Source organism: Phoenix dactylifera, chromosome 2, assembly GCF_051530095.1.
Source record: "Phoenix dactylifera cultivar Ajwa chromosome 2, Ajwa_hap1_PhDact_Kaust_v1.1, whole genome shotgun sequence".
Lineage (NCBI taxonomy): Eukaryota > Viridiplantae > Streptophyta > Magnoliopsida > Arecales > Arecaceae > Phoenix > Phoenix dactylifera.
Genome location: NC_143191.1, coordinates 54,855,675 through 54,877,279, shown reverse-complemented (window position 1 = coordinate 54,877,279; position 21,605 = coordinate 54,855,675). Strand labels below are relative to the sequence as shown.

Below are 21,605 nucleotides of genomic sequence, written 5' to 3'. Positions count from 1 at the left end.
TCTTTATTTGGGGGAGGAACGAAGGTAGGGGAGGCATCCCTCTTATGGCATGGGAGGTTGTATGTCAGCCAACGAGATATGGTGGTTTGGGGGTGTAGTCCTTGGTGGCGAGACGGGAGGTCCTAGCGGCACGGCATCTGCTAGAGTTGTGTTGGAGCCTAGTGGCATGTGGTCCTCACTTATGAGGGCCAAGTATGGCGTCCTAGTGCCTAGGGCCCGTGCTGGACGTCGTCATTCACCAGTCTGGAGGGAGATTTGTGCTAGAGCAGGGTTGGTGTTTCCCGCGATTAGATGGGCCATTCGTGATGGTCGGTCCATTGATGTGTTGGAGGATTGCTGGGTGACGGAGCAGCCTATCAGTAGATTACTGGTTATGGCGGATACGTCGAGGTTAGCTGGCCTCAGGGTCAGAGATCTGATGGAGCCCGGGGGCGATCCTGGAGGGTGGAGTTGATCATAGAGACTTTTGGGGAGCAGTTAGCAGAGATGATCCTGGCCCTACATGTCCCTGCCCGGGAGGGGCCGGATAGACTAGTCTGGATGCCGTCAGGGCGATCGCAGGTGCGAGCCAGGGATATTCACACGTTCTTGAGCCGAGAGCCAGCCCGACAGATAGAGGAAGAATGGATTTAGAGGATGTAGATTCACCTGCGTGTGGCGCTCTTCATCTAGAAGGTGGCATGGGGCTGCCTACCGACCAGGAGCTTGCTAGTACAGCGAGGTATGAGGATCACTCAGTGTTGTGAGGAGTGTACGGAGACTGAGCAGACGATTGATCATGTTCTTCTGCAGTGTCCCAGAGCTAGGGAGATTTGGCGCCTATCACCATCCTTATTACCCCATTCAGTTGAGTCGACACAGGATTTGATTCACTGGCTGAGGGTTTCCATGAGAAGGTCTAGCACTGTTGAGGCCGGCATTTGCTGGGTATATTTGGCTTATTCTATTTGGTTGGACAGGAATGCTGGCCTCTTTGAGGGCAGGCTGTTACCCCCGCGGAGGGTGGTGGACAGAGCCATGCTTTATGCGAGGGAGGTTGCTACAGCTGCCATTAGTTTCTCTTCTGAGATGGCCAGGGACACCTAGGGTACTCTTTCCGTTGTCACAGCGCCCAGGTTCGCCCTAGTTTCTTGAGTACCCCCACCCCTTGGTCATCTCAAAGTGAATTTGATGGTAGTATATCGGTGGACGGGGTGTTAGGAGGAGTTGGCTTTGTCATCAGAGACCATCTAGGTAGGCTGATAGCAGCTGGTGGGCGCCGTATGCCGGGACTTACCGCAGTTGGGGCAGAGTTGTGGGCAGCCTGGGAGTGTATATCCTATGCGAGGCGGGTACTCCGTGCTGAGCATATATGTCTTGAGGGAGATTCCTCTGTGGTGATCGATTGGATTCGGGGAGTGGACAGATATGGTGATGGTCATCCCCTCATTCGTGAGATTCAGCGATTGGCTCAGGAGCCGAGCGATTTTCAGGCTTCACATGTTTTTCGGAAGGCGAACAGTGTAGCAGACTGGATTGCTTCATTTGTTGCTCGGCACTCCGGGGAGATCATATGGACATCTATAGGATGTATTCCTCCCACCTTTTACTCTTTGCTTTCTTTTGATATGGCTGGATGTACTCAAGTTAGAGCTATATGAAATGCCGTTTTCATCAAAAAAAAAAAAAAAAAAAAAACATACCTAAACTGCATAGGGCCATGAAAATGGTTCCATGCATGACCGTTGGACCCAACCCATGTCCTTTGATGTAAGAGCGCCATCAATGAGGTAGGCATGGCTGTTTATTTTCACTGCACCTGCCGGCTACTTTAGGTAAAGTCTTAGTTTGGTATAATATCATTATCAATAGGATAAGAATGATTGATTTTATGGAGTTATCATTAATTGCCGTCCTTTTGTTTATTATTTTTCAGCTGGTGCAATAGCATCATCTATGCAATACACTTTGTTCCTTTCGGGACAGATTCGCGTGCAGCGGTCGAAACAAGAATACTGTAACCAAAAAATATATTAAAAAAATATGAAAATCCCACAACGTGCTCGTGGATACAGCAGTTGTGACTCGTTCTCCTGATAGGCTCCACATGAAAAAAAATTAAAGTTATAAATAGATCGAATCGAATCAGATTCTGGATGATTCACATCTGATTTAATTTTTTGTTCGGATCCTAATTTTGGATTCAGTTCCGGCCTGGTTGAAGATCGGATCGAATTCGAGTCGAATCTAGGTCGAATCTGAGTTGAGTCGGATACATGTCCGAGTAAAATTATTTTTTTTTTGTTTTTGGAAAAAAATTTGGACAAACCTAATTTGGTCATATCATAATTATGAGGTGCTGGGTGATCCATGACAAGAAAGACTTGCAATTGACCTCCAGAACGGATGACCCATGACTTACTAACTAAGTCGGTCAATAAGCCGAATTTCATATCACACTATTTTTTATCTATATGACTGATTGGACGGAACTTGGTGTCTCCCGGCTCCCCTCTCACGAGGACAAAAAAATATCCCATTGCAGAAAATTGGCACATGACCCATATTCAGTTCAGCGTTCCCTCACTTTCTCCCTTCCGAAGTTAAAAGAAACAAAAACCAAAAAACAGAAAGAAAAAAAAAAAAAAAGCCAGCTACCGAGACACCAGAGGTATCAACAGTGTAATAGATCGAGAGAGAATCCTAACGGGCCGAGGTTCTTTTGGATTCTGCGAACCTATGCTTGTTGCTGTCCTTCCACGCTTGAACCCTATTTTTCTTAGGGCTTTTCTTCCAATAGCACCATGGCCCATCCACACAAAAAAAAGAAAAGACTCCCCCTCTCTCTCTCTACGGGTTCATTCGGATCGGATCGGATCCGTTTGGTAAATCCAGATCCGATTCAGAAAATAATTCGGATCCAATTTTAGAATTCGATCCAGACCCGCGAGTCCTAAAATTCGGATCGGATCGGATCTATTGGGTCGGGTCACGGATCGATCTGACCCATTTGCAGTCTTAAAAAAAATTATTAAAAATTTAACTTCTATAGCCTCACAATTTTGTTTGTGTTATCATGTGGGTCCGCATATTTAGCTCTTCGAACTTTGAAAGAAGATAGGCTAAATGATATATATATATATATATATATATATATATATATATATATATATATATATATATATATATATATATATTATTAAAGGTTTTAGCAAAATGAAAAATAATTTTTTAAAAATAGAGTTTAAATTTTATAAAAAAATATATATAAAATATAGAAAAGTTTAATTTCTATCCTCCAAAAATTAGAACAATTTTTTTATAAAAATATTTTTTAAAATTATGAGATAGAATAAGATAAAATCTTTTTTATTAAAAATATAATAAATATTTATATAATTTTTAATAAAAAATAGATATCAAAAATTAAATATAAGTCACAGTAAAATATGCGAGAGAAGCGTCTGCTGGCTCCCACGAGCTCCCATCATGTCCGGAGGACAAAATATCATGTCACCAAGATGGGTGGGAAAAGAAGATGAAATATCACAGTGAGGCCAAGGGGACTTTTGTGGTGGTAGAAGACCACCACCATATAACGAGTGCTCATGCTTTCTGCACACGACATGCGACATGCAAGATGCTCTCCTTCGTGTGGAAGCTGTAATTTATCATTTTTTTAATTAATTTCGGTTTGGTGGAGTAGCACTTGTAGTGGGATAATCATGGTTTCCCACTTATTTTCTATCAAATATATATTTTTTAATTTTCTTTCATTTTTGATTTTTGTGCAGGAAGTGGGTTGGTTTTGAAGCTAAGTGGACCTTGGAAGGCGTTGATGCAGCTTGGTCACGCATGCCAAATGTATAGTCATGATCTATGCACATAACATGTTAGCTTAATTTTAGAGCTACGTAACCATCAGTATCAGCTATATTATTTTTTTTTGATCTTGTATCAGTGAGTATTATTTTTTTTTATTAGAGTGATCGGCGGGCAAAATGGATCGTCCTACCCAAGTATGGGACCACCCCATCCCAGCCAAGCAAACTTCAGTGTCAAGCAGGCCAGACCTCGGACCTCGCCGAAGGCCGAGCTGACCTCGGCCCCTTCCCACAAATCAAGTTACTGCCACGACCTGCAGTAACCTTCTCTGATGACATAATGACGTCTCGGGCCTGAGCTCGGGATGCCCTGTAGAGTCGACTAAGAGCCGAAGAGGCTCCGTCGACCGTTCGCAAGAGACGACATCCCGGGCTTAAGCTCGGGACGCCCTGCAGAATCGACTAAGAGCCGAGTATATGCTACGGTCTCCAAGCGAGCCCGACCTCGTCCACGGCCGCATCCACGCGCGCACCCATGTGCGCCCCTACGCCCGCACACGTGGTCGTATATTACAACCTCACCGTGCCATGCTTTGCTTGCTGGCCACTCCACGACATGTCGACCAGGGGCCATGCTTGCTGTCAAGGGCCATACCCTACCACATCTGCCAACGCTATGCCGTTCACGAGAACGGACTACACTATGCGCCTCAAGCAAGCCATGGCTGCATGTCACCGGGCCAAGACCATCTCCTCCCATGATGAGGATGGGTCAAACCTCCGCCGCCTGGGCACTTCTCTAGAGGTTATAAATAGCCCGCATCAGGTAACGCCTGGATACTTTTGGACCAAATAAGTTCCACTCTAACTTAAGCATCGGAGGGCCCTCACAGAAATCACCGGTGAGGCTTCGTGCAGGTACGCCAGCATGCAGGAGGTGACGCCCTTTCTCCGTCTCAATCAGCGGCTCCTTCGACTCCTCCGGTGTGGTTACCCTCAGGCCAGATTTCAACCACAACAGTCAGTATTATTTTTCTTTATTAGCGTGATCTTATATCAGCCTATATTATTTTTTTATGAAGTCTGTACATGAATATATATAACCCCTGAGATGATTCGAATATGATGGAATAAATAAATAAAATCATTTTTCTCTTTCTTTTTTTTCTTGTTTTTCTCTTCTTCTGCAAATATTTTAACACGGTATTAGAGCAACCGCTCACCTAATCTTCTGCCAGCATCTCTTCCATTTTTGTTGTGGCTGTCGTCGCCATATTTAGAAGCTTTGAAGATCTCTATTGCCGATTTATCGCTCTCTATTTCCGGGTGGTGAATAGATCATGGCGCAGACTAATTGTTATAACTTATAAACCTAAGGTCGATTGACTCTCCGCATCTGGTGAGCAATCAAGCAAATAATTTAGAAAACGCAAGTGGAGTTAACAGGAGTCTTTTGGGTAACAGGTCACGTCCTGCATGAAAGCCACCTGGACTATATTTCACTACCTAATCGTTTGGATAAAAGTGGCATCTTTGGCATCAAAAGAAGTTGAATTCACCTACGGATCACCAAATGGTCGCTTTGAGATTCATACAGGTGGATAAATGATGGAGCTCAGAGTGCTTTGAGATCATCGCAATGGGTGATACAACCTCGATCATAATCATCCAGCCGATCTAGCATGTTCCAATTCGGGGGTGCAAGAATGGGTGCCGGACAGTTTGGTGCATCTAAAATTTCCACTCGCAAAGTGGACAGACACAAGCAGAGGACTTGGCAAAGTGACCCACAAGTTAATCTTTGGAAAAGGAAAAGGAGAAAGATAGCAGGGTTAAGCGGGCCACCACCTTAACGCATTGCTGATGGGATCAAGGCTAGATGGATGTTGGCGTGATTGACGTTAGACATAGTGTTGTCTCTTTCCCCATAGTTTATTATTTTAATAGCTCCAAACATTTCTTGGAATTTTGCTAACTATGAAGAAAGGGACCCTTCAAAAAACAAAAAAAAAAAAAAAAAAAAAAAAAAGGGTGGCTGCCACTAAGGTGGGAGTTCAGTGGAACTGAACCTCACTTCTAATCACGTGGTTTCGAGTTTAAAATGCGCGGGCGTCGATTAAATTGTGGAGACTAGATGCTCCCTGCTCGAACACGTGTTTGGAAGGGCTTATTGATCTACTGGTAGCTTCGGTGGTGCCAGGTGTGACGTACTCACACGGTGGGTTCGTGCCGGAGTCCATAGGGATAACCGAGCCGGACTCACGGATGGAAAGGGTATGAGTAAAACCGGCTGGGGTGCCCAACACATGGTCATTTCTGCCCGCATCGAATATTTTTCTGACGGGTTGGGGGCCAGTGGGGGCTGCTACGTAGGGTGGGCCTGTCCGTTCCTCCCTCCTTCCCTTTTTTTTTAAAAAAGAAGGGAGGGTCACATCGCCATCGTAATCTCCGCCAACTTTAGAGAGTACAGATGTGCGTCACTCAGACTCCCTTTGCCTACTTCCTTCCTCCAAAGTCTTCTCCCAACTCCCAAACAAGGCCCACCCTCTCTTTTGCTGGTTATGGTTGATTCCGAGTCCATGATCTATTCCCCACTAATTAATTGTTTGGACGTTGATTCCGAGTCCATGATCTCTGGTCATCGTTGATTCCGAGTCCTCCTGGAACCGATCCAGCGGGGGATTATTTTGGGCCACACAATGTCAAATTGGGTATGGGCTGGATTAAGCATGGATTATAGTACTTAGAGTAAGCTCGAGACTACATTCAACTTAGCCTAATCCACCGAATTTGGTACCGCTAGGCACAGAATCCATCATAAAAATAGCATCATCATCAAATGAATTACAGCCCAATTATTGGGTCTAACGGTTTTCATATGGTCACATTGATAGATGCATCAAAAGAACTTTTTCAATAGATCATAGACATACAACATGCATGTTTTCTCTATCAGATTTTTGTTACATAGACAAGCATGATCTCATGTTTTCGAGTATTAATTTGCTTTAGAAAAGTCTTTGCAATGCTTGAAGGAATTGGGGGAATTTTGCTATTACAATAATGAAAGTTGAGAACACCATTGTCTAAGCAGGTGAAAGAATGAAGTTGGAAACACCATCATCTTGCGGTCGTCGATCCTTTCTCTGCACAAGATTAAAATCTTGATTTTACTAAGTAGTGCCATCGAGAAATCTCAACTCATAATTGTCCATTAATGCAATGTTAGCAACCGGTGGTTTCCGGGATTAGCACCATAGATGGGTAGTTGCTTGTAACAAGACTGCTAGAAGGAAAGCTACTAATGCAATGTAAGGAATTTCTATGCATATCATCTGGGGCCTGACAGACTTTTTTTCTTTCTTGCTGGAGTCCCTGGGTCGAAGTCCTGCACAAAAAGCTAAAGATCATGCAATATGCACAAGGATTCCATGTATTCAATAAAAGAAGGTGGCCAAGAAAAAAAAAGAAAAGAAGAAAAAAACTGTTGTCAGATAGACATGCGAAGAGGATTAGGTATTAGAAAAAAATGAGCAATCAGGTCAGGATATGTAACTGAAAGGACGAGAATGATGCAGAATATCAAACAGTTGCCGAGTTGTATAACATCCATCCCTGGCTTGCTGTAGCAGCTGCAAAATATGAAGAATAAATGGATGGGCCTTTTTGCCAGTTATCTTCCATTCATAACTACAGAAAGAGGACTGAAAGGAAACACAGTGGTGAAAACCATTTCTGACCTTTTTCTTGTACAATTGATTGTCGTTGGCCCATACTTGCTAATTGCTTCAACGTGAGATTGGTGTTGTATCATCGGATCAGAGGCCAATCGGGCAGCTCTCGGCGACAGATTTTATTTTTAAGAGTCAACTTGTGAAGGGAAGGGAAGCGCGATTGTTCTTCACCAGCACCCGCCAACCACTCTGGGAGAGACTCTACTTCTCGATCATCGAGCTGTATGTGCTCCACGGCATCCACACCCTCCACAACCTTCAATTCCTTACAATCCTCAACGTCTAAGTGTTTGAGTACAGGAAAGTTGGACACTCTCTCCAAACTTGAGTTGTGGGCCAAGATCAACTCTGTAGGAGAGGAGATATTTTGTATTTCTATTAGGCTGTGGGCACCATCAATATGTAACTTCTTCAAGGCACTGGCATGACAGAGGAGGCTCTCCGGAAGAGACCTCAACTTCGGACAGATATAAATCCTCAATAACTTGAGAGAAGGTAGCAACGATGTTGTCTGGTTGTCCTCCTCCTCCCACCGCCACCACCATTCTTCCCAATTAGGCATGCCTATAAATATAAGATCCTCTAGTTTGGCAAAGTAGGAGGAGAAGCAAGAGTAAGTTATTCTTCCAGAACTGCCATTTGCCAGCAACAAGAATTCAGGTCCGATGCTCGTGACTCCAGAAGCACTCACAATCCAGAGGGAATCTAGTTGTGGCAGCACTCTTAAGGATGGAAGTTGCTGGCATAGAGCACAATTCATCAGACTCAGCCTTCGCAGGTTGCGGAGCGATGACGAGGAGGGTGTCATCATCCAGCCGGGAAACTCACGGCCGAAGTAGCCATTGATTTCAAGCAGTTCAATGCATGGCGGTGGGCAGAGCTCCTCAAAGACCTCCCCTATTCTCTTGATATCTTCCTCCTCGTAATCATTTGCACGAGGCTGCTGCACATCAGAAGAGCTGCTCGGTACTGTGCATTGCAAATATAGAACTGTGAGATGGGACTTGTCTCCGAGTGCGGCGGCTCTTGCTTCAGCCCTGTTTGATACCCTCTCCAAGTGTTGTATTGTCAAACACCGGAGTTGGGAGAGGGATTTCAACTCCTCCAAGGTGCAGAACCTCTCGTGTTGATGTCTCATGTGCTCCTGCTCCCTGCCACCACTCCCCACAAATCCCGTTAGTATATTTAGTTGTTTCAGTCTCCCTATTCCCACAGGCAAACCATCAAGTGGTACAGCCCGGACGTATAGACCCCTTAGATTGATTAAGCACACGACACCACTAGGGAGGCGATGCAAATATTTACAACCTTCGAGGACAAGGAATTGGCGATATCTAAGATTCCCTCTGCTCTCTGGTATCTCTCTTATTAGAGTCGCACTGAGATCAAGACGTCTAAGGTGCACAAGATCTCCCAAGGAAGTTGGGAGATTGGCAATGGCAGTTTCACTTAAGTTCAGGACCCTTAAACTCCTTAGCTTTTTGAAGAGATCTTCTGGAAGACCACGAATAAGTGGGGTATGGAAGAATGATAGGTTCCTCAAGGATGTCTGTTCCATTATAAAGTCCGGTATGGTTTCTATTTTTCCATCTACAATTGGCGTAATTTTATCGATGATGATGATGAGTAGGAGGAGGACGTGATCTTGTTTTCAAATGCTCGTGCATCTCCGACGAAGCACTCATCCCCTGCTACATGCTGAGCTAGAGATCGCAGGAGATCATGCATCCTACAAACACTTCGTCTATAAAATATAGGATCTGGCTGTAGGAGGTTCCTTTGCACCAACTCCTTCCAATATCCTTCCGCCACATCTTCCAAGGGCATATCACTAATTTCACTCTTTCATATGTAATGTCGGAGTTGTAGGATATAGTGCACTAATGAATTCCATCTTCACCCACTCTGCTTACACATTTGAATTCTATAAAAGAGGCCAGATGGCACGCCATCTTGTCCATCCACAATCGGTACTATTTCTCCAACATGCAGAATTTGCAGAGTTATGATGCATGCTCGGCCATGGCAAATGCAAAAAGGCAAGTTCCGTGGTGTGGGGGATCTACAAATGACACCCAGGGGTCCAATGATTCTTTGAGTGTTGTAATCTTCAACAAATATTGATGAGATACAAATATGAAGACCTTTTTCTTTTGAGGGGCCAAGGCACACCTGTTGGATTTACATGATAAGAAGGAATTGAGGGGAGGTGGCCATGATATTGGAGAAGAGGAAAAGAGAGCACTCCAAGCTCGGGATGCAAGTGGGTTAGGTCGGGTCGGGTCATGAGTGACCTTGACTTAACTCGATTTCTTGTTCAGATCCTAATTTTTGACCGAGACCCAACCCAATAGAAAATCGGATTGGGGTAGGTCGCGTCCATCGCTATAATTTTTGACCCAATAGGTCATTCAGGTAGGGTCGGATTCATGTATAACTCGGACCCGACCCAAAAAATTCAGGTCCGGCTCGGGTTTGGATCGGATTCGATTCGAGTCAATCCATCCATGGCTATTGAACTTGTTTGCAACCTTACGGGCTGCGGCCGGCGAGCCCAAATAATTTTGTAGATGCGGGTTAGGTCGGGTCGGGTCGTAGAATTGAAAACCCCAAATTATCCAAATTTCAAATCGGTCGGGTCGGGTCGGGTCTGAATTTAGTAAACCCAGACCCGACCCAGAAAATGGAATGAGTCCAATTTTAGGTCCCAACCCGGCCCCATGGGTCCTCCAAAATGGGTTGGGTCGGGTCACGGTCAACCCGATCCATTTGCAGCCTTACTCCAAGCACTTCCCAAGGTTAAGATATATATATATATATATATATATATATATTGATTCTTGTTTCCTCGCTAATCTTTTATATCTATTATCTATAAGAAAAGCTTGCAAAGTTATCTTGATTAGGCATCCAGTAGATATTGATTATTAGGTATCTTTGATCAGATACTAAAACAAGGAGTCTCAAAGTTAAACAAGATCGATGTCCTGAGCTCACTCTTCATTCATCATGCGGAGCTCGGGCCACAAAATGTCGAATTGGGTATGGGCTGGATTAAGCATGGATTATACTAACTTGGAGTAAGCTTGAGACTACATTTAACCTGGCCTAACCTGCGGAATTTGGTATCACTAGGCACAAAATCCATCATAAAAATAGCATCATCATCTAATGAATAACAGCCCAATTATCAGTCTAACGGTTTTCATATGGTCACATTGATAGATGCATCAAAAGAATTTTTCAATAGATCATAGACATACAACATGTTTTCTCTATCACATGTTTTCGAGTACTAATTTGCTTTAGAAAAATATTATGGAATGCTTGAAGGAATTGAGAGAATTCTGCTGTTACATGCTCTCAAATCAAAGTACAAAATATAGTTTATGTATTCATGAATCCATCTGCTCATGCATTCATGCAAATACATTCTAAAAAATGTTATTTCTCTCTAATCCTTGTCCATCCAAATGTGGTAATAATACGTCGAACATGATTTCCGCAGTCAAATCCCCAAAACAAATGTGCCCAGAATTCGTTAATGTACTTGCTCGTAGACTCCATACTTTCATTCACATCTTTCCAATGACTGATACTCCCAAGTATGATACAATGATCTCATGAGATTTTGTCCATGATGCAAACTTTTTATGGCCAAGCAGGTGAAGTAATGAAGTTTGGAACACCATCTCCATGGGGTCATCGATCCTTTCTCTGCACGAGAACAAGAAAGAGGTTTAGTCTTGATTCTGCTAATTAGTAATTGTTGAGTAATGCATGTGAGCAGCCAGTGGTTTTCGGAATTAGTACCAGAGATTCTGTAATTGGCTGTTGCTAGAATAACAGCTACCAATACAATTGGAGAGAAGCTTCTATAAACAAGGGATTTCAGCTGATCTGTTGGGCCTGCAAGAACAAACAAAAACTGAAGGAAGGGTGTAAAAACAAACAACTTGATAGATCTTTGCTTATCATACGGTATTCAAAGTGAAACTAAGATGAGCAGTCATACAGTAGCCAATTAATGTAAGGAATTGCTCTGCATATCATCCGGTCCCAGACTTTTCTTCTTTCTTACTGCAGTCCCTGGGTCCAAGTCCTGCACAAAAAGCTGTAGATCATACAATATGCGCACAGGGATTTCTTGTATTCAATAAAAGAAGGCAGCGAAGAAAAAAAGAAGAAGAAAAAAAAACTGGTATCAGATATCGTCTCTTGAAAGGAAATGCGAAGAGGATTAGGTATCAGAAGAAAACAAGCGATCAGGTTGGGATATGTACTTGAAAGGATGAGAATGATGTAGAATATCAAATAGTTGCCGAGTAGTATAACTTCCATCCCTCGCTTGCTGAAGCAGCTGCAAAATATGAGGAATAAATTGATGGACCTGTTTGCCAATTATCTTCCATTCATTGCTACAGAAAGAGGAAAGAAAGGAGACACAGGGGTGGAAACCATTTCTGACCTTTTTCTTGTACGGTTGACTGTCGTTGGCCTATACTTGCTGATTGCTTCAACATGAGATGGGTGTTGTTTCATCGGATTGAAGGCCAATCGGGCAGCCCTCGGCGACAGATTTTGTTGGAGAGAGTCAACTTGTGGAGGGAAGGGAAGCATGGTTGGTCTTCGCCAGCACCTATTAACCACTCTGGGAGAGAGATTGCTTCTCGATCATAAAGCTGTATGTGCTCCACGGCATTCACACCCTCCACAACCTTCAATTCCTCACAATCATAAACAACTAAGTGTTTGAGTCTGGGAAAGTTGGTCGCTCTCTGCAAACTTGAGTTGCTGCTCAAGATCAATTTTGTAAGAGAGGGGAGGTTTTGTATTTCTCTCAGGCTGTCGGCACTACTAATGTGTAACTCCTTCAGTGCAGTGGCATGACAGAGGAGGCTCTCTGGAAGAGACCTCAACTTCGGACATCTATCAATAATCAATGTCTTAAGAGAAGGTAGCAACGATGTTGTCTGGTTGTCCTCCTCCTTCCACCACCATTCTTCCCAATTAGTCATGTTTTTAAATCCAAGTTCCTCTAGTTTGGGGAAGCAAGAGTCTGTTTTTCTTCCACCAGCACTAGCACCCACCAGCACCAAGAATTCAGGCCCGATGCTCGTGACTTCAGAAGCACCTTCAATCCAGAGGTAATCTAGTTGGGGCAGCATTCCCAAGGATGGAAGTTGTTGGCATAGAGCAAAATCATGCAGATCCAGCCTTCGTAGGTTGCGGAGTGATGACGAGGAGGGTGTCATCATCCAGCTGGGAAACACACGGCCGAAGTAGCCATTGATTTCAAGCTGTTGAAGGCATGGCGGTGGGCAGAGTTCCTCGAAGACCTCCCCTATTCTCTTGATATCTTCCTCGTCGTAATCATTTGCACGAGGCTGCTGCACATCAGAAGATCTGCTCGGTAGCGTGCAATTCAATACTAGGTTGATAAGATGGGGCTTGGCTTGAAGTGCAGCGACTTTTGCTTCAGCCTTGTCTGATACCCTCTCCAAGTTTACTGTTGTCAAATTTCGGAGTTGGGAGAGGGATTTCAACTCCTCCAAGGTGCAGAATCTCCCATGTTGATGTCCCTTGTGCTCTTGCTCCTGCTCCCTGTCATCTTCTCCCACTCCAGATCTGCAGCTCTTGCTACCACTCACCACAAATCCCAATAATTCACTTAGTTGTTGCAGTCTCCCTATTCCCACAGGCAGACCATCAAGTGGCGCACCCCTGAAGTCTAGAATCCTTAGATTGATTAACCCCATGACACCATTAGGGAGGTTGTGCAAATATTTACAATCATGGAGGATCAGGAATTGGAGATTTCTAAGATTTCCTATGCTCTCTGGTATCTCTCTTATTGGAGTCGCACGGAGATCAAGACGTCTAAGGTGCACAAGATCTCCCAAGGAAGTTGGGAGATTGCAAATGGCAGTTTCCCTTAAGTTCAGGACCCTTAAACTCCTCAGCTTTTTGAAGAGATCTTCTGGAAGATCCCCAATAAGTGGGGAATAAAAGAATGACAAGGTTCTCAAGGATGTCTGTTTCATTATAAAGTCTGGTATGGTTACTAATTTTTCATCTACAATCGATAAACGGCGTAATTTTATTGATGCTGGTGAGGAGGAGGACATGATCTTGTTTTCAAATGCTCGTGCATCTCCGATGAAGCACTCATCCCCTGCGATATGCTGAGCTAGAGATCGCAGGAGATCATGCATCCTGCAAACCGATTGATAATAAAAACGAGGATCCGGCTGTAGGAGGTTCCTTTGTACCAACTCCTTCCAATATCCTTCTGCCACAACTTCCAGGGGCGTATTGTCTTCGGATGTTACAAAGCCCTCTGCAGTACAACTACTTAAAAAAAAATCTCGAGGAATTAGGTAGTCCTCGGGAAATAACGAAAAGCAAGTGAAGCACTGCTTGAGAGGAGGTGGTAAATGCAGATAGCTCAAGTACAAAGCACCCATCGCCCCATCCGGAAGCTTAGTAAAAGACCATGCTGAGCTAGAAAGGACCTCTTCCCATTCTGATTGCCTTTTCGCCTTGGTTCGAAGAACCCCTCCAATCGTCCTAAGACCAAGGGGAAGGCCATCACATTTTTCTGCAATTCTCATCCCGACATCCTTTAACACATCCCTTTCTCCTTCCTCGCCTTCCTCAAACACCATCTTGCAAATTAATGACCAACCATCCTCTCGAGACAATTTATCCACTATATGAGTTTGTATAGCACCCATCTGTTGAGCAATATTTATATTTCTAGTTGTTATCAAAATTCTACTATCTGCCAGACCACTCTGCAAAGGATTTCTCAATAGCTTATCCCATACTTGTGCATCCCAAACATCATCCAAGACTGCAAAGAATTTTTTGTTCCTAAGTGATTCGCTAAGCATGGGTTCAAGCACTTCCTTCTCTTTAGCATGTCCAGGATCACCACCAGCTTGTAGTACGATGGATCTCAGTAAATCGGACTCTGAGAACTCTTGGGACACGCACAACCAAATCCGTGGCATTTGGTTGAAGTTGTCCCGAAGCTTTTCATCATTATAAATTTTTTGAGCAAGAGTAGTTTTGCCTATCCCACCCATGCCGACAATGGCAAAGACTGGAATTTTTTTCTTATATTCTTTTGTCAACAAGTCCACCAAACTCTTTGTATCATCCTCAATTTTCTCTCCCACAAGATCAGGTTCAACAAGTACAGGAGATGTCTTGGGGCTAATTCTACTCTTATAGTGGTCATCACGAGGAGCAGGTGTAAGATGGAGGTCGATTTTGTCCTTGGCAATTTCATCAAGCCTAAGGATAAGATCCCTAATTCTGTTGCCAATCTTATGACGGAATCCAACTTTGTGCAAGCAAGCAATAGGAGGAAAGCAACAACGTACCGACTCAGCATAACGAGATGAGGATGAGTTTGAGCTGAGAAGCTTCTCACCCTCGATCCGGCATTCATCAATGATGTCATCTGCATCGTACATGAGATCTCGCAACTCGTTGAGCCAGCGGTTGATGCTTTGGTTGTGGAAACGTCTATTCTCTGCATCAACAAGAACATCCTGCATCCTCTCCAGCTTCCTATGGAGCTTCTTGATTTCATCGGGCACACCCAAAATCTTGGCAGCCTCTTCCTTTCCATAGGTTAATAGCATCTCACACAATTTGGAGACGAAGGCATCTGCGATCATGGCCATCTTTTGTTTCTCCAGGTGCAAGATGATGGGAGGATGGAGAGCTGGAAATGGTAGGATACTGCTTGCGCTCTCCAAAAAGACGACTATTTAATGGCCGCTAATACCCTTCTACGTACCGTCCGAAACACGACAGGCGATATGGAAGAGCTATTTCCATTATTTTACTCCGAAGATGCTATGAACTAACATGCGACGTGTTGAGGGGGTCTGCCCTTACTTTATGTGGGAACTGTCATTTATCTTTTTTTTTAATTTTTTTTTTAATTTTTGGTTTGGTGTAAATAGCATTCATAGTGGGATTAGCATGGTCCATCGCCTATTTATTTTCTTTCATTTTTGATTTTAGTGTAGGAAGTGGACCATTGAAGGCCTTAATGCAGCTCGGTCATGCATGCTGGTGCCAAAATACAGAGGACGGACGTCCGAACGCAAGCTTTCATGTATCTCAATGCATAATCTAAGGGCCTAAGCTGCATTGGGTCATGAAAATGGTTCCATGCATGACCGTTGGACTCAACCCTTGTCCTCTGATGTAAGAGCGTCATCAATGAGATAGGTATGGCTGTTCATTTGCAATGCACCTGCTAGTTTCTTTGGCCAAAGTTTTAGTTTGGTGTAATATCATTATCAATAGGATAAGAATGATTTATTTTATTCCGGAGTTGTCAATCTCTGCCTTCTCTTTGTTTATTATTTTTCAGTTGGTGCAATAGCATCATCTATGGAGTACACTTTGTTTTGAAAAATTCAAAGTTTTTGTCTATTTCTGTGGTTTTTTTTATATATTATTATTATTGTTGCTATTGTTAGAATAAGCTTGAGATGCAAGCTAAGGTTCCAATAACCTTGACTCCTCCATTCATTAAAATTATTACATTGTATTACAGTAGAAACACCGGCATTATTTCTGCACTTTAGTTTTATTTTGAAAATGAGAAGACAGCCGTTGCTAATACTAATAATATATATAAAAAATACTAGGTGCTAGTTGGTTGTCACAGGTCGTTGGTTATTAGTAGCTGAAAGTTTATCCTACTTTTAAAATATAATCATGATATTATTTAATAATATTTTAAATTAAATTATAGAGGTTTGAAATTTTTTAAAAATATTATTATGACAAAAAAAAATATAGAAACGAAGGCTTCCAAATTATTCCAAGTGCAGAAATTCTAAACTCTTCGATATGCTGCTAGAGGTGAAAGTGGATTGGATAATATTTGAGAATCCGACTAATATCAATATTTGTATCCATATCCGCTAAAGAGAAATCGATATGGATATGGACAAACAACTATCCGATCTGTATTCGAATATCCGATTCTATTTATAATCCTATTTAATTATATATAACACTTATTTATTTTTAATAAATAAATAAAATGTTATTAATTTTATTCATCATTATTTAGTAATACTTCGATGTTGTGGTCATAAAGTTTAATTATTTAATTTATATTTGTATCCATACCTATGGTATTCGATTCGTATTCGTATTTATTTAAAATAAATATTAATTTAAATTTTTGAATATAATTAATATTTATATTTATATTATATTTATTAAATAAAATAATTATAGATGCATTAGTATCCGGTTCGACTGGTTCGCGTGCGGCGGTGGAAACAAGAATACTGTATCCGAAAAATATATTAAAAAATGTGGAAAACCCACAACTTGCTCGTGGAGACAGGTGTTATGGCGGTGGAAATAAGAATACTGTACCTGAAAAATATATTAAATAATGTGGAAATTTCGCAACTTGCTCATGGATATTGCTGTTAGGCGGCGGAAGAATACTGTAACCAAAAAATTATATTAAAAAATGAGAAAATTTCACACTTGCTCATGGATACAGCTGTTATGACTTGACTAAAAATGGAAAATAAAAAGGACAAGTTGCGGCGATGGATCACTTTCTTCGGGTCCGAACAGTCTGCACACGGGCCTAGTCAAAAGATTCCTTCTCCTCGATACTCTCAACACGGGGAAAAATTATTAAAAATTTAACTTCTATAATCTCACAACTTTGTTGGTGTTATCACTTATCATGTGGGTCCCGTCACATTTAGCTCTTCGGAAAGAAGGAAAGGAAGTCCGCTAAATTAAAAAAATAAAAAATAATTTTAATATTTTGTTGAAGATTTTAGCAAAATAAAAAATAGCGTTTTAATAAAAACAAAATTTTAAATTTTATAAAAAAATTATATAAAAATAAAAAATTAATTTCTATCTGCTAGAATTTAAATATTTTTTTTAAAAAATATTCTTGAACTATGAGATAGAATATTTTTTTTAGTATAATAAATATTTTATATAATTTTTATAGAAAAATAGCAATCCAACTAAACATAAGCCCCATGTTGTTGTGGCAGGAGACCACCGCTCTATAGCTCATGGAAGATGCTCTCCTTCGTGTGGAAGCTGTCATTTATTTCCTTTTTAATTAATTTCAGGTTTGGTGGAATAGCACTTGTAGTGGGATAATCATGGTTTATCAGTTATTTTATGTCAAATGTATTTTTTTAATTTTAGTGTAGGAAATGGGTTGGTTTTGAAGCTAAGTGGACCATCAAAGGCGTTGATGCAGCTTGGTTATGCGTGCTGGTGCCAACTGTATGGTCATGATCTATGCATATAGCACATCCGAACGAAAGTTTTCATGTATCTCAATGCATGGTCCAAGAGCCTAAGCTGCATAGGGTCATCAAAATGGTCCCATGCATGATAGCTGAACCTAACCCTTATCCTTTGATGTAAGGGCGTAATCAATGAGATAAGCATGAATGAGACTCATGGAAATGAGTGGATGTGGGAAGGTGGCGTGCTTGCACTTTTATAATTTTTTCTCTGATCGAGTCTTTTTCTACTCTGTAAAGCAGATGCACGACCCAATCAAAGGGCAAAATATATCCTACACCGATAAGATAGCTACGTGCACCATGCTAATCACTGACTCCACCTCAATAATTGCAACATGGAAATTTTTTTATTAAAAATCTTACACCTTGCTTCCGTTATCATGTGGGTTTCCGTTATATTTTACTCTTCCTCGATGTAACTCTTTGTTGATATAACGCCTTTTTTATTAACTCAATGACGTCTGGATGGGCCCTCCCTCTCCTTTTTTTTTTTTTTTTTTCCCCAAAAGAAAAGAGTGAATTTACGAACGCGTTTGGACTCAAAAGCTGTTGGTTCCATCTCCCTTCCAAGTTCCCACATTAGTTTTAGCTTTCAAGTCAACTGAAATAATAATAATAATACATTCTAGTGGCATAAAAAAATGTTTGATTACCACTAGAACATAAAAAAATGAAACAATCTTTTTTTTTCTTTCTGTGGAATGAAACAATCTATTGGGCTCTCAAAAAATTAGAAGAACCAGGTCTCCCACCTGCTTTGGCAAAAACATTTCAAAATAGAAGAAATGAACTGATATGTTGAATCACGCCAACTATAGTACAAAAATTAATGCAAAAGAAGAGACATGAAACAAAGATGATAATAGATGCATGTAGGATGGGTGGCTTGAATGGGCTTGAGAGTCCTTATTTTTTGAACTGATGTAGAATGGATTAATTTTGTAATGGGAGGCCTTATTGGACTTATTTTTGTTCCTAGGTCGGACGCGTTTCACCATTTCATTATATCGGTAAAATGTGTAGTGGTATTTCCACCATTTTGCTGAAAAAAGATGAATGGAACTTGTAAATCAATTTTTCCGTGAATTTAAGAAAATTTTAATTCGATGCCTTAGCGGCTTAAAGAACCGAGTACATGTTTTTTGGACCAATTTTAACCAGTATACTCAGATGCGAAATCACTTCCTGAGAAGCAAGATGTTTGCTCGCCAAAACACTCAGGCTGCTGGTGTTATAAATTAAACAGTCCAAAGTGTTTTGTTGTAAGCAATTACATTTCTCTTGGCACATAAGGTTTTGATTAACAACTAATTACCTTTCAACTTGGAGCATCTCTATTTTCCATCAGCCGGTGAAGAGTGACATTATGGGGTGAGCCATAATTAAAGCAAGGTTCCACCTAAATTTGGCAAATACATCATGAAACTACAAAGCTGCAGATAAATACAACAGTCGCCTAATTAGCGGTGCTACTTTGTTGCCATGGATTACCATTTGCCAATAGTTTTTTATTTTAGTGAAATGACCCAAATGATATATTGCATTTATTATTCAAACAAAGTCAAGGAAGAAAGGATAATCTCTAGGATGATGGCCATCCAACCACATGCATGGCTTAAAATATCTAATAAGGTATGCCTTTGACATTGCATAACTCTGATGCTAAGATCTTCGGCAGGGTAAAGGCTAGAATTCTGCCCAAAGTAGCAATGGATACCAAGAAATTATACGGAAGGTGGCAGACAAAGCTCCTCGAAGACCTCCTGATTTTCTTAATCCCATCCTCTTTGTAATATATTCAAAGCTGCACGTTGCAGTCGGTTGGTAGTGTGAAATGCAAACTTTAGTATTCAATATGTATGTTGGTTAGAAGGGCCATAGCTTTTGCTCCAAACTTGTGTGTAGAAAAAAAAATATATGTAAAAAAAATATTGTGGAGAACTTTTTCTACCTACCTTATGAGGTAGTCATCATGCATGTTTATAGTTGAGAATGTACAAAAAATTACAACTAGGATGATACAAAGATAGAAAAAATAATAAATGGATCCTTAGGATCAATTCTAAATTTATGCTATTCGAACTTTAAAATTCAGAATTCAAAATTTAAAATTTCAAATTCGTAGAATTATGAATCTTTGATATGTGGCTTGATATAGGGCTGAGATTAAGATACTGCCAATATTGTGAAATATCTTTCTATGATGGGACTTAATGAAGCCCAATAAGTCAAAGTCCATTTGGGATTTATAGGTTTTCGACTGATGACCTTGCATGCAGGCTCTTGTGCAACTTGGTTGGTTGTGCCATGCACGATTTGGACATGTGCATGGCTAACCTTTTTAGCTATACTCCTATACATTTCAAATTTTAAAATTCAAATGGAGATGCCACACTCCCATTTAATTCAAATTTTAGAATCAGAATTCAGGTGTTAGTCATCCTGATTTTACTATTTCATATGTATCGTCAGAGTTGTAGGATATAATTCACTAATGCATTCCTATAAAAAGGGCCAGATGGCAAGTCATCTTGTCTATCCACAATCGGCACTACTCCTCCAACATGCAGAATTTGCTGAGTTATGATGCTTGCTCGGCCATGGTTAATGTAAAAAAGCAAGTTCCGTGGTGTGAGGGTCTGCCAATGACACTCGAGGATCCCATGATCCTCGGAGTATTGTAATCTTCAACAAATATTGATGAGATACAAATATGAAAGCCTTTTTCTTTCGAGGGGCCAGGGACCCTTCTAGATTTACATAATAAGAAGGGAGGGGAGGTGGTTATGATATATAAGAAGAGGAGAAGAGAGCACCGGAAGCCCTTCAAGAGGGTAAGAATTTGTTTCCTCGCTAGTCTTTTATATCTATTGTCTATAAGAAAAGCTTGCAAAGTTATCTTGATTAGGCATCCAGTAGATATTGATGATTAGGTATCTTTGATCAATTACTAAAACTAGGAGTCTCAAAGTTACCCAGGATCGATGTCCTGAGCTCAATCTTCATTCATCATGCCGAGCTTGGGCCACAAAATGTCGAATTGGGTATCGGCCGGATTAAGCATGGATTATAGTAACTTGGAGCAAGCTCGAGACTACATTTAACATTGCCTATCCCGCTGAATTTGGTACCGCTAGGCACAGAATTCATCATAAAAGAATTTCATAAAACAGCCCAATTATCGGGTCTAACGGTTTTCATATGGTCACATTGAAAGAATTTTTTCAATAGATTATAGACATACAACATATTTTCTCTATCAAATTTTTGTTACATAGACAAGCACGATCTCATGTTTTCGACTACTAATTCGCTTTAGAAGAATCTTGTGAAATGCTTGAAGGAATTGAGAGAATTTTGCTGTTACATGCTCTCACACCAAAAAAAAAAGTACAAAAATTGGTTTATATATTCATGAATCAATCTGCTCATGCATTCATGCAAATACATTAAAAAAATTGTTATTCATTTCCAAGCAAGTGAATCTACGTCGAGCGTGATTTCCGCACTCAAATCCCCAAAACAAATACTCCCAAATACTTCCCACTCAGCTCATAAGATTTGGTCCACGATACTAACTTCTTTCGGCCAAGCAGGTGAAATAATGAAGTTGGGAACACCATCATCTTGCGGTCATCGATCCTTTCTCTGCACGAGAACAAGAAAGAGGTCTAGTCTTGATTCTCCTAATTAGGACCATCGAGAAATCTCAACTCATAATTGTCCAT

General features: G+C 41.2%; 2 protein-coding genes across 3 annotated transcripts in view; both read right to left on the bottom strand.

Annotated features, from left to right (window-relative positions):
- Positions 1-7,237: 7,237 nt before the first annotated feature.
- LOC149768418 (putative disease resistance protein RGA3) lies at positions 7,238-16,358 on the bottom strand. Its single transcript, XM_089928473.1, has 2 exons — positions 12,079-16,358; positions 7,238-9,185 (listed from the first exon to the last, which is right to left on the bottom strand). Exons 1-2 carry the CDS (start codon positions 15,232-15,234, stop codon positions 7,614-7,616), a joined length of 4,728 nt encoding a protein of 1,575 aa, XP_089784599.1. The 5' UTR covers positions 15,235-16,358; the 3' UTR covers positions 7,238-7,613.
- Positions 10,764-21,605, bottom strand: part of LOC120110146 (putative disease resistance protein RGA3) — a 43,743-nt gene continuing 32,901 nt past the window's right edge. For both annotated transcript variants that reach the window (XM_089929216.1, XM_089929215.1), the window contains exon 4: positions 10,764-11,254. The gene's annotated coding sequence lies outside the window, so the exon portion shown is untranslated. The remainder of the gene's footprint in view (positions 11,255-21,605) is intronic.